This window comes from Coptis chinensis, chromosome 4, assembly GCF_015680905.1.
Source record: "Coptis chinensis isolate HL-2020 chromosome 4, ASM1568090v1, whole genome shotgun sequence".
NCBI lineage: Eukaryota > Viridiplantae > Streptophyta > Magnoliopsida > Ranunculales > Ranunculaceae > Coptis > Coptis chinensis.
This window is the reverse complement of record NC_141459.1, coordinates 18208777-18227025: the sequence shown is the minus strand read 5'-3', so window position 1 is coordinate 18227025 and position 18249 is coordinate 18208777. Positions and strand designations below refer to the sequence as shown.

General features: G+C 38.6%; 1 protein-coding gene across 1 annotated transcript; it reads left to right on the top strand.

Annotated features, from left to right (window-relative positions):
• Nucleotides 1-11064: 11064 nt before the first annotated feature.
• Nucleotides 11065-14178, top strand: LOC147502328 (agamous-like MADS-box protein AGL104). Its single transcript, XM_086603871.1, has 11 exons — nucleotides 11065-11409; nucleotides 11616-11669; nucleotides 11797-11815; nucleotides 11909-11970; nucleotides 12064-12091; nucleotides 12194-12255; nucleotides 12713-12812; nucleotides 12926-12976; nucleotides 13093-13217; nucleotides 13312-13498; nucleotides 13866-14178. Exons 1-11 carry the CDS (start codon nucleotides 11225-11227, stop codon nucleotides 14004-14006), a joined length of 1014 nt encoding a protein of 337 aa, XP_086459997.1. The 5' UTR covers nucleotides 11065-11224; the 3' UTR covers nucleotides 14007-14178.
• The last annotated feature ends 4071 nt before the right edge of the window (nucleotides 14179-18249 follow it).

Genomic DNA, 18249 nt, shown 5'->3' with positions numbered 1-18249 from the left:
TGCCCATAGTACATGGTTGAGCTCGTCGGCCCAGGCCCCTTTCTTGCTTTCCAACTTTCTCTTGAGATTGTTTAGTATGGTCTTGTTGGAGGACTCCGCCTGCCCATTGCCCTCGGGGTTGTACGGGGCCGAGAACCCCTGCTTTACATGATAGGCCTGCAGAAAGCTCTTAACTCTCGATCCATTAAACTGCGATCCATTATCTGCAACGATAGCATACGGCAACCCGAAGCGGCAAATGATATTCTCCCACAAGAATTTAATTACTTGGGCTTCCTTTACCACTTGCAGGGGCACGGCTTCAATCCACTTTGTAAAGTAGTCTGTCGCGACCAACAGGAACCTCCTCTTACCTCGGGCCATTGGCAGCGGCCCCATTATGTCGAGGGCCCACATTGCAAATGGCCACGGACTTGATACATAGTGCAGCGGCTCGGCTGGGGCCCATATTAGTTGAGAGAATCTTTGACATTTCTCGCACTTCCTGGAGAACTCTACAGCATCTCTTTTCATGTGCGGCCAAAAGTAACCTTGTGTTAACAACCGGTGTACCGTTATCCGGCCCGCTGAATGACTCCCGCAGTCTCCTTCGTGAAGCTCACTGAGCACCTCTTGAGCCAGCTTCGGCCCCAAACATTTCAATAAAGGCCGTTGAAGTTCCTTCTATATAATTCTCCTCGAATCGGTGTGTACCTCGGGGGCGCTGTTCCAATCTCCGCCTTTCTTTAGGGTCTTTCACCTCGACCCCCTCCAAGAACTGTTTGAACGGACCCATCCATCCATCATCACCCTCCGTCGTGATCATTACCTCTAACTTTTCCTCGGTTTTCGGCCCGCTTCAATTTCCTTATCTCAATTGTCCTTTCCTCGGATCCGGAATGGCGGCGCCGCGTAAAGCGAGCAGGCATCGGCATGGCGGTTCTCCCCACGGTTCAGATGGATGAATCGGATTTGGTTGAACTTTGAGGCCCAAGCCCGTAGGACCCCCAAATACCTTGCCATTCTAGGACACCGAGCCGCGAATCCCCCATTCGCCTGGCATACCACCAGATTGGAGTCGGAGTATACGGTGAGTTCTCTCACGCCCAACTCTACCGCCATTCTCATGCCCGCGATCACAGCTTCATACTCCGCCTCGTTATTTGATGCTGCAAAGCCCAATTTCATCGTCTGCTCTAACCTATTGTTCTCCGGAGTGACCCGATTACCACGCTTTATTCCGCCGCCAAAGATCGCATTGGCGATCCATCAACAAACACCCTCCAACCATTCCTCGTGATCCAGGGTTCGGACAATCCAGTTCATCCTCTCTCGGGCTCCAAAACCATCTCCTCCCCCCATGTTGGATCCTCTGCAGGGAACTCCGCCAAGAATTCCGCCACTGCCTGAGCCTTCTCCGCTGTCCTGACTTGATACTGAATCTCATATGAACTAAGCATCACGGCCCATTTCAAAGATCCTCCCCGATTTTTCAGCCCTCGAGCCCGCTTGAGGGGCGGGTTAGTCACCACGACATCGCATGGGCTTCAAATAGGGGCTTCAGGGCCGAGAACACCAAGGCTAGTATGCGTTTCTACTCGACCGTACCTAGTCTCAAGGCGTCTAATAAGGTCTTGCTCTGGAAGTACACCGGTCTTTCTATTTTATCTACTACCCGAGCGAGATCGAAGCCGATCGCGTAATCGTGACCCCCAAGTACAAAAATAGTTTTTCTCCCACTTCGGGCCGCGACAGCAACGGTGTCTCCTCTAAATAACTCTTAAGCCCCCGGAATGCCTCTTCGCACTCCGCTGTCTATTTGAAATCTGTGGTGTTCCTCAACAGTCGATACGGTGGCCTACATTTGTCGGATGACTTTGAGATGAACCTGTTGAGAGCCGCGACTCTACCTGCCAACCGCTGCACCTCCTTCACTGTCTGCGGCGACGGCATCTCCACCAGCGATCTTATCTATTTGGGGTTTGCCTCTATTCCCCGCTGCGTCACGATGTACCCCAGAAATTTCCCTGTGGTGACTCCAAATGTGCATTTCTCTGGGTTAAGTTTCAGGTTGTGGACCCGCAAAGATCCGGAACGTCTCCCTCAACCCTCCGGGTGCTCTAATTCGACATGCTTTTTCCACCATATCATCGATGTATATCTCAATGCCCCCGCCGGATCTTGCCCTCAAACATTTTCTCCCAACCGCCGGAATGTAGCCCCCGTGATTTTTCAACCCGAATGGCATCCTCGTATAGCGGTATGTGCCTCCTTTCTACCACGAAATGATGTCTTCTCATCGGGGACCATACATCGCGACGGGTTGTACCCCATGGACGATCCATAAATGAGAATATTACGAAGCCCGCCGCTACGTCTACCAATTCGCCCACTCGCGGCATAGGATAACTATCTTTCGGACACTCTAGGTTTACGCCCCGTGAAGTCGACACATTCACACCTTCCCATTTTTCTTTGGGACCGCGACTATATTGGACAGCCACTCCGTGAACTCCACCTCTCTTATGATCCCGGCATTCTTTAGCCTGACAACCTCTTCCTGGATTCCTTCCGCGTATTTAGACCTAATTCCCCTCATCTTCTGTCTCACTGGCTTCGCGTCCTCCCTCATATATAGGCGATGACATGCGAATCCCGGATCCAAGCCCGTAACATCCTCTATTCCCCATGCGAACACGTCCCTGTTCTCCACCAAATATTGCACCAACTTAGCCTTCCACTCGTTCGTCAGCCTCAATCCGATCGACGTCAACTTCCCATCTCCGCCCTCTCCCATCCCAGATCCACTACTTCTGTTTCATCTAAAGTCTTCGGAACCATCGCGGCCTCTTCCTCCCCCTCCCCGGCCCCGCACTGTAATTGCTATGCCGACCTCTTCCTCGGATTCGCCGATCCACACCCCGGTTCACGGGACATCCTCTTAATTGTGTTCTGGTGGCTGTTCTTGGAGGCCACCTGATCTCCGCGGACCTCGTATGTTCCCCGTAGGGTAGGAAGCGTATGACCGATAATAAGTTGAGGGCACCGCCTCATCTCATGTATCCATCTCCTCCCTAGGATCGCGTTATGCGCGGGATTGGGAGTCCACCACCATAAATCTCGAGAACACCGCCACCGGACCGTTGTCACCGGCAGCAAAAGTTCACCCATAGGTTCGCGGACGCTCCCATTGAATCCATACAACCGGTCGCGGGGGGCCTTAGTTGCCCTGGGTCCATCCCCATCTCCTCAAGAGCTCCCTTAAACAACAAATCCACGGCGCCGCTGCCCGCAATCGGGGACTCTTTTGACCACATAATTACCCATTGCTACAGTGATGACTAGCGCATCTTCATCGCGGGGTATCCATGGTTCGGAGATCTGCATTGGAGAATGTAATCCCCTCTTCCCCTTTCCTTAGCTCCGTGCCGTAACTCTGCCCTCGGTGGGCCTCATTAACTTGTTGAATGCTCGCTGTCCTCCTGACCTTATCCCGGTGGTCATTGTGACTCGATCTTTCCCAATCGAAGATAACGCGTTTATGGTTCCCAATATTCTTCCCGCATTGGGCACCGACTCCCTATTCTGTGGTTCCGCTACGAACTCCCTCATCACTCCCTTCTCAACTAATCTCTGAACCAACCATTTTAAAGCATAGCAGTCGTTTGTTCCATGATTGTGCACCTGGTGATATTCGCAGTATGGCTTGTTAGGCATTTCGGCAGGAAATGTTCGCGGACCTTCATATCCCGGCACATTCTTTATCAACGGCAGTATCTCGCTCAACGGTCTCGCCAGGGGCACTTGTTCCACCTCGCGGTATGGCTTTCTCTCCCTCGGCTCCCTGCGTGCCATTTCTCTCCCCTCTCCGCGGATTGTCGCATCGGAGATACCTTTCCCCACCTCTGTCTTCTCCCTCTGTCTTCTGCGCTCCCTTCCTTTTTCTACCGCTGTAACTGCCTTAGCTCCCCTCTTTGAGTCTTTCTGCATAGTGTCCTCGTGATCGATATACTTCTACACGCGGATAGAGCTTGTGCAATGTTGCAATCTCATTCTTTGCCACGGATTGATGTATCGCCGTGCGGTCGCACCCCTCTCGAACGCTATTTACCGGGCCCTCTCATCCAGATTTTTCTACTTTAAGTGTTTCCGCTTTGAGGCGACATAGGTACTCCTCGACGATTCGGGCGGACCTTTGTCCGACATTAAACAAGGCCGCGATGTCTACCACCCTCCGCGCCGATGTATAAAGTGATCAACAAAGGCTTGCTCCAACTCTTGAAATTGGTTATGCTCCTTGACGGCAACCGATAGGTCGGAAGCCCCTCCTTTTAAGACTGGCGGGAACATCATACACCGCTGCACCATCAGATTGCCGCCTTTTGCCGAGAGGCATCTGTTGCCGAAAGTGATGGATGTGATCTGCCGGGTCTCCCGTTTTGTCATATCTCTCAAACCTTGGCTGATTGAAACGTTTTGGCACCTCAGAAGTCTATATCGCATCTACCAGCGGGTTGCGGTTCAGTCCCGCCACCACCTGACTGGCCGCGCCCGTCTGAACTTTCGTTTGCAGCAGATTCGCCTCCCGGTCGTTGTTAATCATTTGTTAGACTTGCTCCATCGTTAATCCTGTCACCGGGTTGTCCACCAGAGTCGGCCCCTGTTCCTCCTCCTCTTCCACCCTTTCGTTCTCCGATTCCTCCCTTGTCTCTTCCCCGGACTCCTCCTCACTCCTTTCTCTTTCTCTCCTCAGCCCCTCATTTTCTTCCCTCAGCCTTTCAATCTCCTCCCGCATAAGTCGAACTTCTTCTTCTCCCCTTCCTTCCCCTCGCTCTTCCCCTTCCTCCACCGCCGCTTCTGGCATTTGTTCTAGGACTCTTACCTTCCGAGGTCTACCCACCGCCTTCTTTGGTGCCATTTCTTCGGTCCCCACAGACGGCGCCAAATGTTACAACCCTTTTTCTACTACAAGCACTAACCCCTAGTTCACAGACACTTGTACAGTTCCAATCTCTCTCTTCTCACTATTTTCTCTCTTCAGACACTATTCTCTCCCTTTTCTGATGGCTCCTCCGGCCCTCCTTCTTCTCTTCCCTTCACTTTCTCTTTATATCCTTTCCTTTCTTCATCCGGGCCCTCCACCTGTCCCTCCATCTCGCGGTCTCCTTCTCTACGCATGTAGGGTTTCCGTACTGCAACCACGTGACTTAGCCCCGATCCAGTGCGCCGCGGCATGCTACCTTTCGTTAACTCGGGCGCGTCCTTTCTTGGATCCTTTGGGCCCCCAATACTACCTCTACAATATGGTCGGTGGTGTCTACATCACTTATTTGCTTTTGAAGTGGCTTATAGATATGAGAATAAACATTTGAAGTGTCTATGAATTAGAAATGGCTTATATATATGTATGAGAACTAAGTAGTTGAAGCATCTGTATGAATTATTTGCTATTGAAGTGTCTTATATAGTCGGTGATGATCTAAGAAATATTTGATTGTAACAACTTGTGCTAACCTTCATGATATTTAAAATATGAAATAAGTGGTGATGATTACATAGGAATATGTGGACTTAAATTCTGTAAGTCCAAGCAGGAACTATTTTGACTACCTAGGAGGTACACCTTAACTTGTTGCTCACTTAGTTATAATAAGGTTAAGCTAAACTAAGTCAGACATTAATGTGCATGGGCTTTAACCTATATATTAGTTTTGAATCTCTTTAACTATTGGTTCTCTTTTGTATAATGAACCTACAAGTCAGACTTATACTAGGCTATATAAGCCTAACCTTTACATCGGTTTTAAACTTATCTCTTAATTTTCTTTTGGTATAAAAAACCTACTTAAGCAATAAACCCTTCTATTAAATTAGATAAGTATTTAAATGGGCGTGCACTTAGTTCCAATATTGATGTTGTTTTGTTCCTGTTCTAGTTAGGAATTTTGTTTGATTTGGAAACGATTTTCAGTGTTTTTAGAAATTGATATAGGTTTTGATTAAAACATACAGAAAGTAAGTTTAGCTGTCGAAGTTTTCGTGAAGTTAGGTTTTTCAAACTCAAAAATGCCCCATAGCATTTGGAGATAGATATAATTTTAGTAAGTTGAAGGACTCAAAATGCCACCCTTGAAGGAGTTGGAAACGTCAGAATTTTCTGACTACAGAAATTCGGTCTGTGTCTGGTTTGGAATCGAGTTTTCACGTAGTTAGGTTCAGATTCAAACTCTCGCCAAAACATGAAAAAGTGAGTGTTCTGAGTCTTCTTTCCAACCCAATTGGCCTCGTCACATTCCGAGGTCTTTGGAGATAGATATAATTTCTGGAAGTTTGGTTGACATAAAACAATGCGTTAGAAATCAGTTTCTGTGCACTGTGTTCAAGTCCAGTTTTAAAATAGTTAGGATGAGATTTAATTTTTATAAAACATAAAAGAGTAAGATATGGAAGTTGGATTTCTATTCCAATTGGCCTCATCACATTCGAAGGCCTGTGGAATTAATTATGATGTCTGGAAGTTTGACTGGCAGAAAATAGTGTGTCAGAAATCAGTTTTTGTGCACTATGTTCTAACCTAGTTTTCGTACACTTATAATGAGATTGAGTATTTTTGTAAAACATAAAAAAGTAAGTTCCGTGTGTTAGGTTTTCAACACAAATAGCCTTGATGTATTTGGATATATGTGGAAAGAGTTGTGTCGTTCGGAAGATAGTCTGTCAGAAATCTAATTTGCTGAAATTAGGATTTTTATTGTTTTCAACCTAAGTTTTATTTTCGATGGGCTATGGTTGGGACTTCAAGTTCTACATGAAAAAGTATGTCTACATACCCTAGTTTCTAAATAATTAAGTTACATGTTATTTGGATTAATGTAGGAAAACTATAGCATTAAAAAGTTGGCTAGAAAACCTACTGTGTTATCCTTTATGTGTATGAACCTATTTTGGAAAATATGTCTTTAGTAATGAACTAAGAGTCTCTTAAACTCTTCTTGAGTGTTTTATATATATAGTGTTTGTAGTCTACTTTTAGACTGTGGTTTTATTTGGAACCGACATGGTTCATAATATCATTTTTAGAATCAAAAGTAGAGAAATATCTATTTGTGAGTTTTTGGATTTAAGGGTTCATAGTGTATCTCTAGGTATGAAACTTTACATATATGATAGTGGGAGTATTTGAAAATTATTGTATGTGATTCTATATAGTATAAATTATTGTTTTCCTTAAAGGTACATACAAGAATGTTGATATTTATTGGCTAATAGCTACGTAAGACTTGATTCTAATCTTGAAAGATTGGATACGAAGGCAGCCTTATGTACAGGTGCAGCAACTATATTATATATTATTTTTGTGATAACTATATGTGTATAATGTTATCATTTAATTGTGTATGTGATTGTGACTGTTTGAATTGTATTTGATTGATGATTATTCGTGTTACGTTCCATGATATTTAAATGCGTGATTGATTTGCATTGATGCGGAAAATAACTATGCACGTGTGATCAATTGTTGTATATGATTAATACTAGTACAATGATAAGTGAGCTGAGAATAATATTTTCAATGAGTCGACCACACCTTTAGAACTCTCCACGCCTCAGGATTTGGTAATAATATATTATGACTTGAGATGTCATGTGATACGAAGGTATTCATTGAATGTGTCATGAATGACCTGTTAGTGTTATGATGGTATTCCTTGAATGCGGCGGGAATGACCCAAGGTATTCATTGAATGTGCCATAAATGACTTGTTAGTGTATGATGGGTATTTCTTGAATGTGGCAGGAATGACCCAAGGTATTCATTGAATGTGCCATGAATGACCTGAGATATTGAATGCCCATAAGAGGTTGTGATTATGCGAATGGAAAGCCCAAAGGTGGCTGTGACTCACAATTTACGAGTTTGCAAGATGTAAATATGTTCCTAGAGGCGATATCTCCGCTTTGGACATATGTCTTGCGGTGTGAGAGAGGCACATGGGTATGTGTGATTTGGCAAATGTGTGAAGTGCAAATCGTGGAGTAGGAACTAAAGGTGAGGTCAGTAAATAAGTGATTAATAAACAAGATACACTGTGGAATTGAATGAACTAAAAGTATGTGAATCTGTGTGATGTTATGGATGTGAAGTGTGACTGTGAATAATATTAGTGATTGATGGTGATCTTTTATGTGATTGCGAAATGACTATAACTTGATATATTATTACAAAAATATTAATGACTTGTAATAGTCTAAGATCTATGGTTATGCATGTAGAAACTTTATGACGTAATATATCATGTGAATGACTACCCTTGATATAGGTATTATGATAAGTGGTATTCCCCGAATATGCGAGATGAACCAGGTTGTATCAATTAGACTTAAATGTCTTAAATGAGATTTGGTTATGAATGGAAATTTGATTGGCTGAGATAAATCATTTTATTGTGATGTCTAACTCTGTTTTGCAGGATGGTAGGATCTATTAATCTTTTATACAATGACGTAAATATCCTACCCTAAGACGACGTGTTGGCTTAAAGATAAGGTGTATCAAACTCATATTTAATTAGGTTATTATATGTGCATTTAATAAGTGGAATATAAGTGGTATTTATGTTATGAGTTATTTTGGAAAGTGGGAATAATGAATACTGTTATATGAGATTCTTGGAATTTTATATTGGGGGTGAAATCTTACTTGGGAAGAAACTACATGCCATTTTGAGAAAACGGAATTAACTTGTCTTCCAAGTTGAAATGATTGTAATAGTATATTCCTTTATTTGAAATATTGAACATATTGTTTTTATATTTTTAGTCTTACTCATACCATCAAATTCAATTTGTTGAACCATGTTTACTTTGTTTTGCAACGTGGGTGTGTTCTTGGAAACATAGATGGTGGAGTGTAGTGGATGAGGACATGTGATTTGGATTTTCTTTTGGAGTTTTCTGGTTTAAGTGTTTATGAAGTGTACGGTTTTGTTTTGAGACAGATGTAATAAAGTTGGTTAGTTTCTTTGTAGTTTAGTAATGTAATTGAAGGATTGTTCTTTTTGGTTTTAAATTTGGTCTCATATTTTAATATCGTGGTTGATAATATGTTATTAAGGTTTCATTTCATCATGGGTTTTCAGATGATTGAATAGGGTGACGATTGAGATAATTATATCTTGAATAATTCTCTATTTTAAATTTTCTGGAAATTTGGGATGTGATAGAGATTCTACGAAAAATCGGGGTGTGACATAAGACTTCGCCCCCCCTTCCCTACTGGAGGCTTTGTTTTTTTTTTTAATTGTTTAAAAAAAAAGTTAAGCGTAATTAAATCAGATATTACGGCCCAAGGACCAAACCCAATAATAATTTCGCCATAAGTCCAAAATCAAGCTGACATCATTATACGTCATCATTTTTTTTTTTTTTTTTTTGCTTATAATTTCGGCTCAAGGACAAACCGAGCTGACGTCATCATATGAAAATTTAAATTTAAATTTACATATAAAAATACTATGAAAAATACTTTTTCATATGCAAATTTAAATTTACATATAAAAATTTCAATTTACATATGTCAAATTAAATTTTCATATGATAATTTAAATATAAATATGAAAATTTAAATTTATATAGCGACGTCAATCCGTATTTTTGGACTTAGGGCAAAATTAAAATTCATGTGGAGTTAGAGCGATTTATTTTTGAAAATTGGGCTCTCAGCCCAATTACTTGTAATAATTAAATTTGGACACTGGGCTTTAAGCCCATAGTTGTTATCGTTCGTGATATGCAAGCTTTGGTCGGTTCCCACTTCCCACTTCCCACTTCCCAATCTCCGAATTGTGAAGTTTTGATTGTTTTGTTACGTCGGCCAGGCAAGATCACGAATTACGGAGTCATTCAATCCTTATCTGTTAGTGGTTTACTGCTTTGTGATAGCTTAACAGAAAGCAACAAAACTGTGAAGCACAGAACATGAATCTGCATGAGCCACTCAGGCAGTTGGCTAAGGCAAACTTTTGACATTATTTGAACCGTTATGCTCTCCTGTTCGTATATGAAATGGCTTTTTATCATTGGGAAGGGAAGAGAAAATACATGACAATTTCACTACATACTGAAGTTATTTTTGGATCTTTGCACTTTGAAACAGACAATCTGAGCAATCCTCTGAAGAGGAGCACCCTGCTATCTCTGGTTAAGTATCTTTCTTAACTGAGTGTAAGGATGTGTACGTATATATGTATCCTCTGATGGACATTCCAAACCAAGAGAGGGGAAAGTATGATTCATCATTCAAGTATATGGTTTCTAACTTTTTTATAAGTTGGTGCTTAGTTATTGGCTCAAATGAGTGCATATACAAGTTGTTGGCAATAAAATTACAGGATTTTTGGTGTCTTGGTGCACCGTTGAATCGTTCGCGGCCATTTTAAGGACTGATCCATAGAATTCCTCCAGTCTCTAGGTCCCTAACGATGTTTCTAGTAATAAAACGTCGCACCTACAACACAATACAGGAAACGTTTAATTGATCGACTGATGCTCACCATAATAATTTTGTGTCCAAGAGTTCGATTACCTAAACAGACTCCCACTAATTATGTATTTTCAGAGGTCAATACTGAATTCATGCTTAAGAGTTCGACTACTTTTTACAGTCACCCAAACATAACTAGCGTCTAGAAGTCTAGAACAGAATTTTCCCTAAGAGCCTTCTTTACCATAATATTCAAAATTCATTGCTACGGAGAAAAGCTACTTAACATAAATTGGTTGAGAACTGGAGATGATGATAGGTTAATTCCAAAGTGCGATATTAGAGGAGAATGGAGAGTGTTAAAAGGGTCCAAAGTCCTAACATAACTCCCATGAATCCAACAAACCAAAAAAACAGGCAAGGTTTGGAATGGACAACAATTAGTGTGAAGGGAGTAAAATTTGGTGCTTCACCATTTCTTAACCGAACTACCCCCACAGTTCAAGGAAATTAAAAGCTTCATTGCCATTAAACCCTCTCAACTTCGACCCTTTCTCTATAAATATCCACATATCTCTCCCCTTTTCTCGCATTTCTTGTCCATCTCTCTGTTTGTTTCTAGTTCCTTTTCATGCTCTAACCTTCTCGAGTTCCTTTTTTTTCCTTCTATATCTTTATCTTTTCTGTTTTTGGGAAAGCCATACATACTAATTTTCTTATTCTTCTCAAATTAAACAATATAAATCTACCTTTTCTTAGAACATGGGTCGTGTTAAACTTCAGATTAAGAGAATAGAAAATAATACAAATCGACAGGTTACTTTTTCTAAGCGTCGAAATGGACTCATTAAAAAGGCTTATGAACTATCTGTCCTCTGTGATATTGATATCGCTCTTATCATGTTCTCTCCCTCTGGACGCCTTAGTCATTTCTCCGGCAAGCGAAGGTGCATCACCGTACTTTTGAATATGATGTTTCACCATATTTTGATAGTTGAGCCCATTTATTCGATTTTTTATATTTCGATCTATATTTGTTTTTTCGAGTTGAACCTTTCTAATATTTTTCTCAATCTTATCATTTGCAATTTAGTCTCTTGTAAATTCTAACATTCTTTTTTCGTTTACATATCCTTTTCTGGATGTGTAACAGGATTGAAGATGTGCTTACTCGTTACATAAATCTGCCTGATCATGACAGAGGAGGGTATGCATCCTTTTTTATCACAATCTTTTTTTTTCTTAATATATTTGGAGCTTCGTTTCTCCTTATAGCTTATCTTATTACATATCTTCAACTCCTTTTAACAATTTACCTTTCTTTATTTGTGCAGTACCATTCATAATCGAGAGGTAAGAGGCAACATTTATTGAGCTTCTCTACTCTATGTTTTCAAATTTAATCAATATAAAGATTAATGTATGTATCTCCAATTTTCCATGCAGTTTTTGATAAGGACACTAAAGAAACTCAAGACAGAGAGTGACATGGCACTCCAAATAGCCAAGTTAGTCATTTAGTCACCTTTCTCCTCCTAGTATCTTTATGCTTGTTCATATCTAACTAAATCTTTGCTTTTCTTTTACTTCCTTTATATCAGCCCTACTGCGGTTAATTCTCATGTAGAGGTACAGTGCAATTCACTATCCCTACATTTAATCACATTTATCTAATTAGTTTTAATTCACCCAAATATTTTAACTGAGTAAATATTTCATCTTTTATTGCAGCAACTTCAACAGGAAATCACTAGATTTCAGCATCAAATTCAGATGACTGAGGAACAACTAAGGTACAGCAACAAATGGGTTTAATACATGATAATTTAACTGTCACGAAGTTTTTTAACTATTGAAACTAATAACGGCGAACTTTTTAGATAGATACATTAGGCATAATTATTGCCTCATATCGCTTAATGTTAGCTGACATAGTGACATAATGCTTGCCAATACCAAAACAACTTCCTACTTCGAAGTTCAAAGGATTGAGTTATTGCTCGTGCATGTTTGGTCACAGACTAACTGAATGTCAGTCCTGAAGAACCAAAAAACAAAACTGTTTGGAGGAGAAAACAGAGCAGAGTAGATATTTCCATTGTTTCCTTTTGTTTTTGTTCTGTTATATCTTTTTCTATCTTTGATTTTTTTTTTCATGTGTGGATTCAGTTGATTTGTTAAAAAACTACCAGCAACGAGGCGTTTTTGAACTTCTAGTTAATTTCTCATATTTCAGCAAACTTAATACAGGAATTTTGAGCCAGACCTGCTTAAGGTGGCATCAATAGATGAACTTGACTCATGTGAAAAGCAGCTTGTGGAAGTATTGACCCGTGTCGGTCAGAGAAAGGTAAATGAAACCATGAGGCATGAGCAAACATGTACACAGATCATATTTAATTTTAAATAAGTAAATGGCAACATAGCTTTTCATGACCACTAATATATTAATGTTTTATGCAGAATTATCTTCTAAGCAACCATTTATCGTCGTACGACCCATCAAGTTTACAGGTACTAAAAATTACTGGTCATTTATTTGTGTAAAAGCCGAATATGACGACAATGCAGACGGGATCAAGGAATCCAACTAGGGCTACCGTCTTTTGACTTACAAATTTTAATTGTAGATGTATTTGGATACACAAGAGGAGATGGCAACTTCAACTGAGAACAAGGATGTGAACTGGTTCCCTGAAAATGCACAGCATCAAAACCAAATATTCGTCGGATCAAACCCTTTAATTCCACTTAGGTGATTTTCCTCTCCCTCTTTTATCATTATTATCTATGCAAATTCACACAAACCACACTTCATTTCATCCAATAACTTTGCCTTATGTCTTTAGGGATCCATCAATGACAATGTTCGACTCACTATCACAAGGAACAAACTTACATGTGGATCCACGTAACATGGGGCCCTGCCAGATAAGCAATCAAGGCGACCAAGGTCTTCCACCGTGGCATCAAGTGTTCACGTCGACTGAACTTCTGAACGCCCTCGTGCCGTCAGGCTCCTTCACAATGTTTCAGGTTAATACAAGAAAAAAACTTGATCATACTTCATCCCTTAGTAATGCACTCAACAGATTAATGGTGTGAAACTGTGAATCCGGAGTCTGATAAATAGATATTATTTTAGCGTAAGATGGACTACACTTTGGACCAACATACAACACATGAAATCGGATCCGGCCGAATAGAGAATGAGTAGTCCAGGACTATATATGACAAAATACCAGTTTGCTCAGCCCAGAGCCCCAAACCATTGTTTTGTAGTTAGAAGTTAATACCTGATTTTGTGGTTAAGACTTGAGAGTATCATAGTCGTAGTTGTAATTCCCTGCTTTTAGGAGTCTGGCTCTGGACCCTGATCATCATCTTTTTGCATTGATGGCAGAACGAAATTGAAGGACCAGATTTGACATCGATGCTGCCGCATGAACAAGTGGGAACGCCACCTAACTGCTCAAATGTATCAACACAAAATAACGACAATGCGACTTATCAAAGCAACGTTCAACAGCTTGATGTAGAATGATGCCGGAGAACCCAAAATTATAACATTTAACATTTGTGTACTATATTTCCCTTCATGGATCTCACACGGGTTTAACTATTTTTTAGCCCAACAGTGATATTGTCCTTGAACTTTTGCTTTTGGTTTATTTTTAATTAGGTTCTGGAAAACCGTAAAAGGAGCTACTTGATTCGAATTAGTTAGTATTCGTCGAAGTACACCAAAATGCATTCTGTCATGGGTCCGGCTATTGCCAAGGGCGAAAGTGCTTCAACAAGTTCGACTAAAATACTCTTAAAAGCTCCCCAATCTAAGCATCTAACACACTCGCAACTTCTTCTCCAAATTAACCTTGTACTGAAGTGAAGATTCTAATCCTTCTAAAACATATTGTTTCCATTTAGCTTTCATACTTCATCAAATTTTGCGCCTTTAATCATCATTTCCTAAAGCTTCTTAGATCATGAGGCTTTCATTAAAAATGTAGAGAACTTTGTAGACATTATTGCTGAACTTGTTTGCAGGTTCACAATTTATCCAATCTCGGATTTCTTTTTCTAATTTTCGATACCGGCTGCACCATTAAAATTGAAATTGAATACCCTGTACGTAAAATTCATTATCGTAGAGATATTTCACCAAATCCAAAGAAAATACTAATATAATATTCATTTTGAATAAGCGATATCATATTTTCATGAAATCGACGCAATAGAGAACATGAGTGCGTGAAATGGGTTACCAATACAATCAAGAACTTTTTAATGTTGTCTTCTGTTTGCAAGCACTGAACATATCACTCTTAGCGGTTTTAGAGTTCAGCGAAACTGTAGACAATGTAGATATTGCTTGCTTGTGTTCTAAGTTTTTACTTTTGGCTTTAATTAAGTCTTGGAGGGCATTTTGGTCAAATATGTTAAAATACATTGGCAAAAGCATTTTGGCCGCAATAGTCGGACCTTGTTAGCAATTCGTAGAATTATTCGCGAATCGAATCTTTAAAGGGCCATACGTTTAATACTTAGGAATGTTTGAAAGATTCGGAATCATTCACGATTTTTTGAAAAGTATAATATGGTTTTTGATGAATTTTTCAAAAAATCAGCTAAAAAAAAATGAAAACTCGGTTGTGCTTTTGTTATTTTTTTATGTACTTTATGTTCTCACTCTTACTTTAAGTCTCCCACTCTTACATTCTTAGTAATAAATTAATCCAAACGTTTTATTTTTATACTTTTTGAGCAATATTTAAATTGTCATATCATGGTGTGTGTATTTTGAAGTTTGAACTGTAATTTCAATCCAAGAACAAATAAATGAAGGTATCTATGTGAACCGTTCAATTGATTTTAATATTTTCGTAGCTAAATTGCTTGGATATGTTTGTTATGTTGTAGAATATGACAACTATTATTAATATTTACTAATATAATATCATGAATTTTTGCAACCAAAAGTTTAATTGAACGGTTCACATTAAACACTGCATAATTGATGTATTGTAAATTTTTGACTGAATATTAGACCGTACTATTTTTTTGAGTCACCGAATAATTTTTAATTATTCCCGTACTGTATTTTTGTCGTATTCTGAATTGCTAAAAAGGGCTAGACCTTTCATTTATCAATAAAATATATTTATAAAATCAAAATATTCTTTGTAAATCATTTGGCCGACTGTCGCCCATGAAAACTAGCCTAAAAAACCTGTTTTCATTAATGTGTGAAATCTTAAATTCCTCAACTTTCCAGTCCTTTTTGAGGAACAAAAGGGCTAAGCTTATTATTGCCAATTAAATCATCTTGATTGTTGGGCATTTTCTTTGAGAAGTTGTATGTAACTTGCTTTAAAAACCCTCCGTTCAAATTAATATGGCTCCCTCCTTCCCTTAAGTGCACAAATTCATCTTTAATGGACCAATGTTGCCGATTCTTGCCGATTGTAAAGCGAAAGGAATTTTGTGATTTTAATATTCCTCCATACAATTAAATCTTAGAATTAAAGGGAAAAAAATGCACCCAAATATGTGATTTGATTTGCCCATGATGCTTAATTGCCCACTTAAAAATACACCGGATTAATTAAGTTGATCTTATAAAATAAAACTATCTATATAAACTTAACACATTTATAATGATTTCAAATATTGTAATTGGACATAATTTTATTGCAAAATCTTTCTAGATTATGCAAATTTAAGAATAGAAACAACATAAATCCATTCATTTTTACTTGTTTTTTTTTCTATATAAACTGGTCACTTAGCTTGTTTCCTCACTAGCTTCTCCTGCAGTTTTTATCATCATCTCATTTCCTGTGTTTCTCTACATTTTAGATTGTTTGTTTTCAAAAGGTATAGTGAGTTCCAACAATTGGTAATTAAGCACAGTTATTTATCTTTTGATATTCACAGTCATAGTCGCATAAAAAAATGTGTTATTAACAAAAAAAAAAAAAAAAAAAACAGTAGCTAGCTTCACTATTGAATAGTCTCCTAATTAATATATTCTCTATAGAAAATTGCACGGATTGCTTATGATATAATTTATGATTAATACACTACAATGCCATATGCTTTCCGAAAAAAAAAAAAGGCGGGGGGGGGGGGCGGGGGTATTTTCCTAGAAGTAGGATTAATCAGCAAGAGTATTCGTTACTAGATTTAATTTGTAAAAACAATTTGGTATTTATTTTTCAATTTTTAAATTTTTACTTGGCTGATCTGTTTTTTTCTTCGTGTCTAAACATGCAGAATCTATGGACAACCAATTTAAGGTAATATGCTATCACCTTTTAGCTTTTTGTTTTAGGATAAATGATATTTGGTGAATATTGTGATGGTTGCCTAGCTTTTTTTCTAGGTGTAGTTCCCACCGAGCGTTAATTGATGTTTAAACAACATCACATTCATCTAATTTATTTTGAATTTATAATTTCCTCAAGCAAATATTTTTCACTATGGCCGATACGATCAAGAAAATTTTGAGTAGTACACAAAGTAATTTATTGAGCTTGTTTAATGCATTGTCGAAATTAATGTCAATGGAATGCATGGCGAATAACAGAATCTTTCACTTAATGAAATGCCTGAAGAAGCATTCTCTAGTGATAATTTTGATCATCAAGGGCATGGAGATATTGGAATCATTGTCCGACCCCAACTAGTGTCTGTGAGGTAAAATTTCTTAGCTTAAGTTATATATAGTTCGTCTCTAAAAAGTAGCTATTTAAGTTAACTTAAAATAAGTACTTAAGTAAAACTTCACGTAGATAATGAATTCAACTTTAATTGTTTGTGGATATAATATACTCACTATAAAAATTAGGGTGAACTAGATAATGAATTACATACAAAAAAATTCGGTCAAACTTTAATTTTTTGTGGATATAATATACATCACTCATAAAAAAATTATTCCACAAAATTTTCCACAAAATTTCATTTGGAAACTTCTAATATTGGCAAAATCTCGACATTTTTGGACCATTAGATTTCTTTTTTAAATATGATAACAATTTTTATCTATGTTAGAGATTTCCAAATGAACTGAAATTTTGTGGAGGTGATCCTAATGGTGAGTTCTTCATAACCACAAAAAAATAGGTTTAAATTCATTTTTTAGGTGAAATTTTACTTAAATTACGTACTTATTTTAAGTTAACTTAAGTAGCTGCATATATATATATACTAGCTACTTCCAACATTATTTTCAATTTATTGTTTTTTCTTTATTTTCTGATGTACTGCACTTTTGTATATATAGGATTTCATTCTCATATGCTCAAATACAGCATTTTAAAGTACCTTACTCACGTGCACGTTGAAATACACTTCGAGCAAGAGTTTCGTCCCACACCTAAAGATTAGAATACTTGATTTACTTCACTAAAATTGACTCTCTAAAGAACTTATGTGAGAATGGTTTTGATTGGTGATTTGAAACTAAGTTTTACTGAGTTACTTGGAATACAAGTTACTAAAAGATTGTGTTTATACTAATTCACTTAATACAATAGATATAGAGAAAAAGATAGGAAGAGGGGTGGAGAGTTAATCTATTCATACAAAATTAGCTACCATAGAAAACTTGGTCACTACTGTCTCTAATCCGTTTTGAGTTCATAGACAAACTCGAACGGACTCGAGTGTTGATCCCTAACAAAATACACCTATCTCTAAGTACATTTTGCTAACATGAGGAATTGAACTGGTATTTCATCTCTAAAATACCATTCCAATTCTTGGTTTTATTATACACCAGT

Coding starts and splice junctions, on each gene's coding strand:
- LOC147502328 (XM_086603871.1), top strand. CDS start 11,225: ATGGGTCGTGTTAAACTTCAGATTAAGAGAATAGAAAATAATACAAAT. Junction 12,092..12,193: donor CGGTTAATTCTCATGTAGAG/GTACAGTGCAAT, acceptor CTTTTATTGCAG/CAACTTCAACAGGAAATCAC. Junction 12,256..12,712: donor ATGACTGAGGAACAACTAAG/GTACAGCAACAA, acceptor AACTTAATACAG/GAATTTTGAGCCAGACCTGC.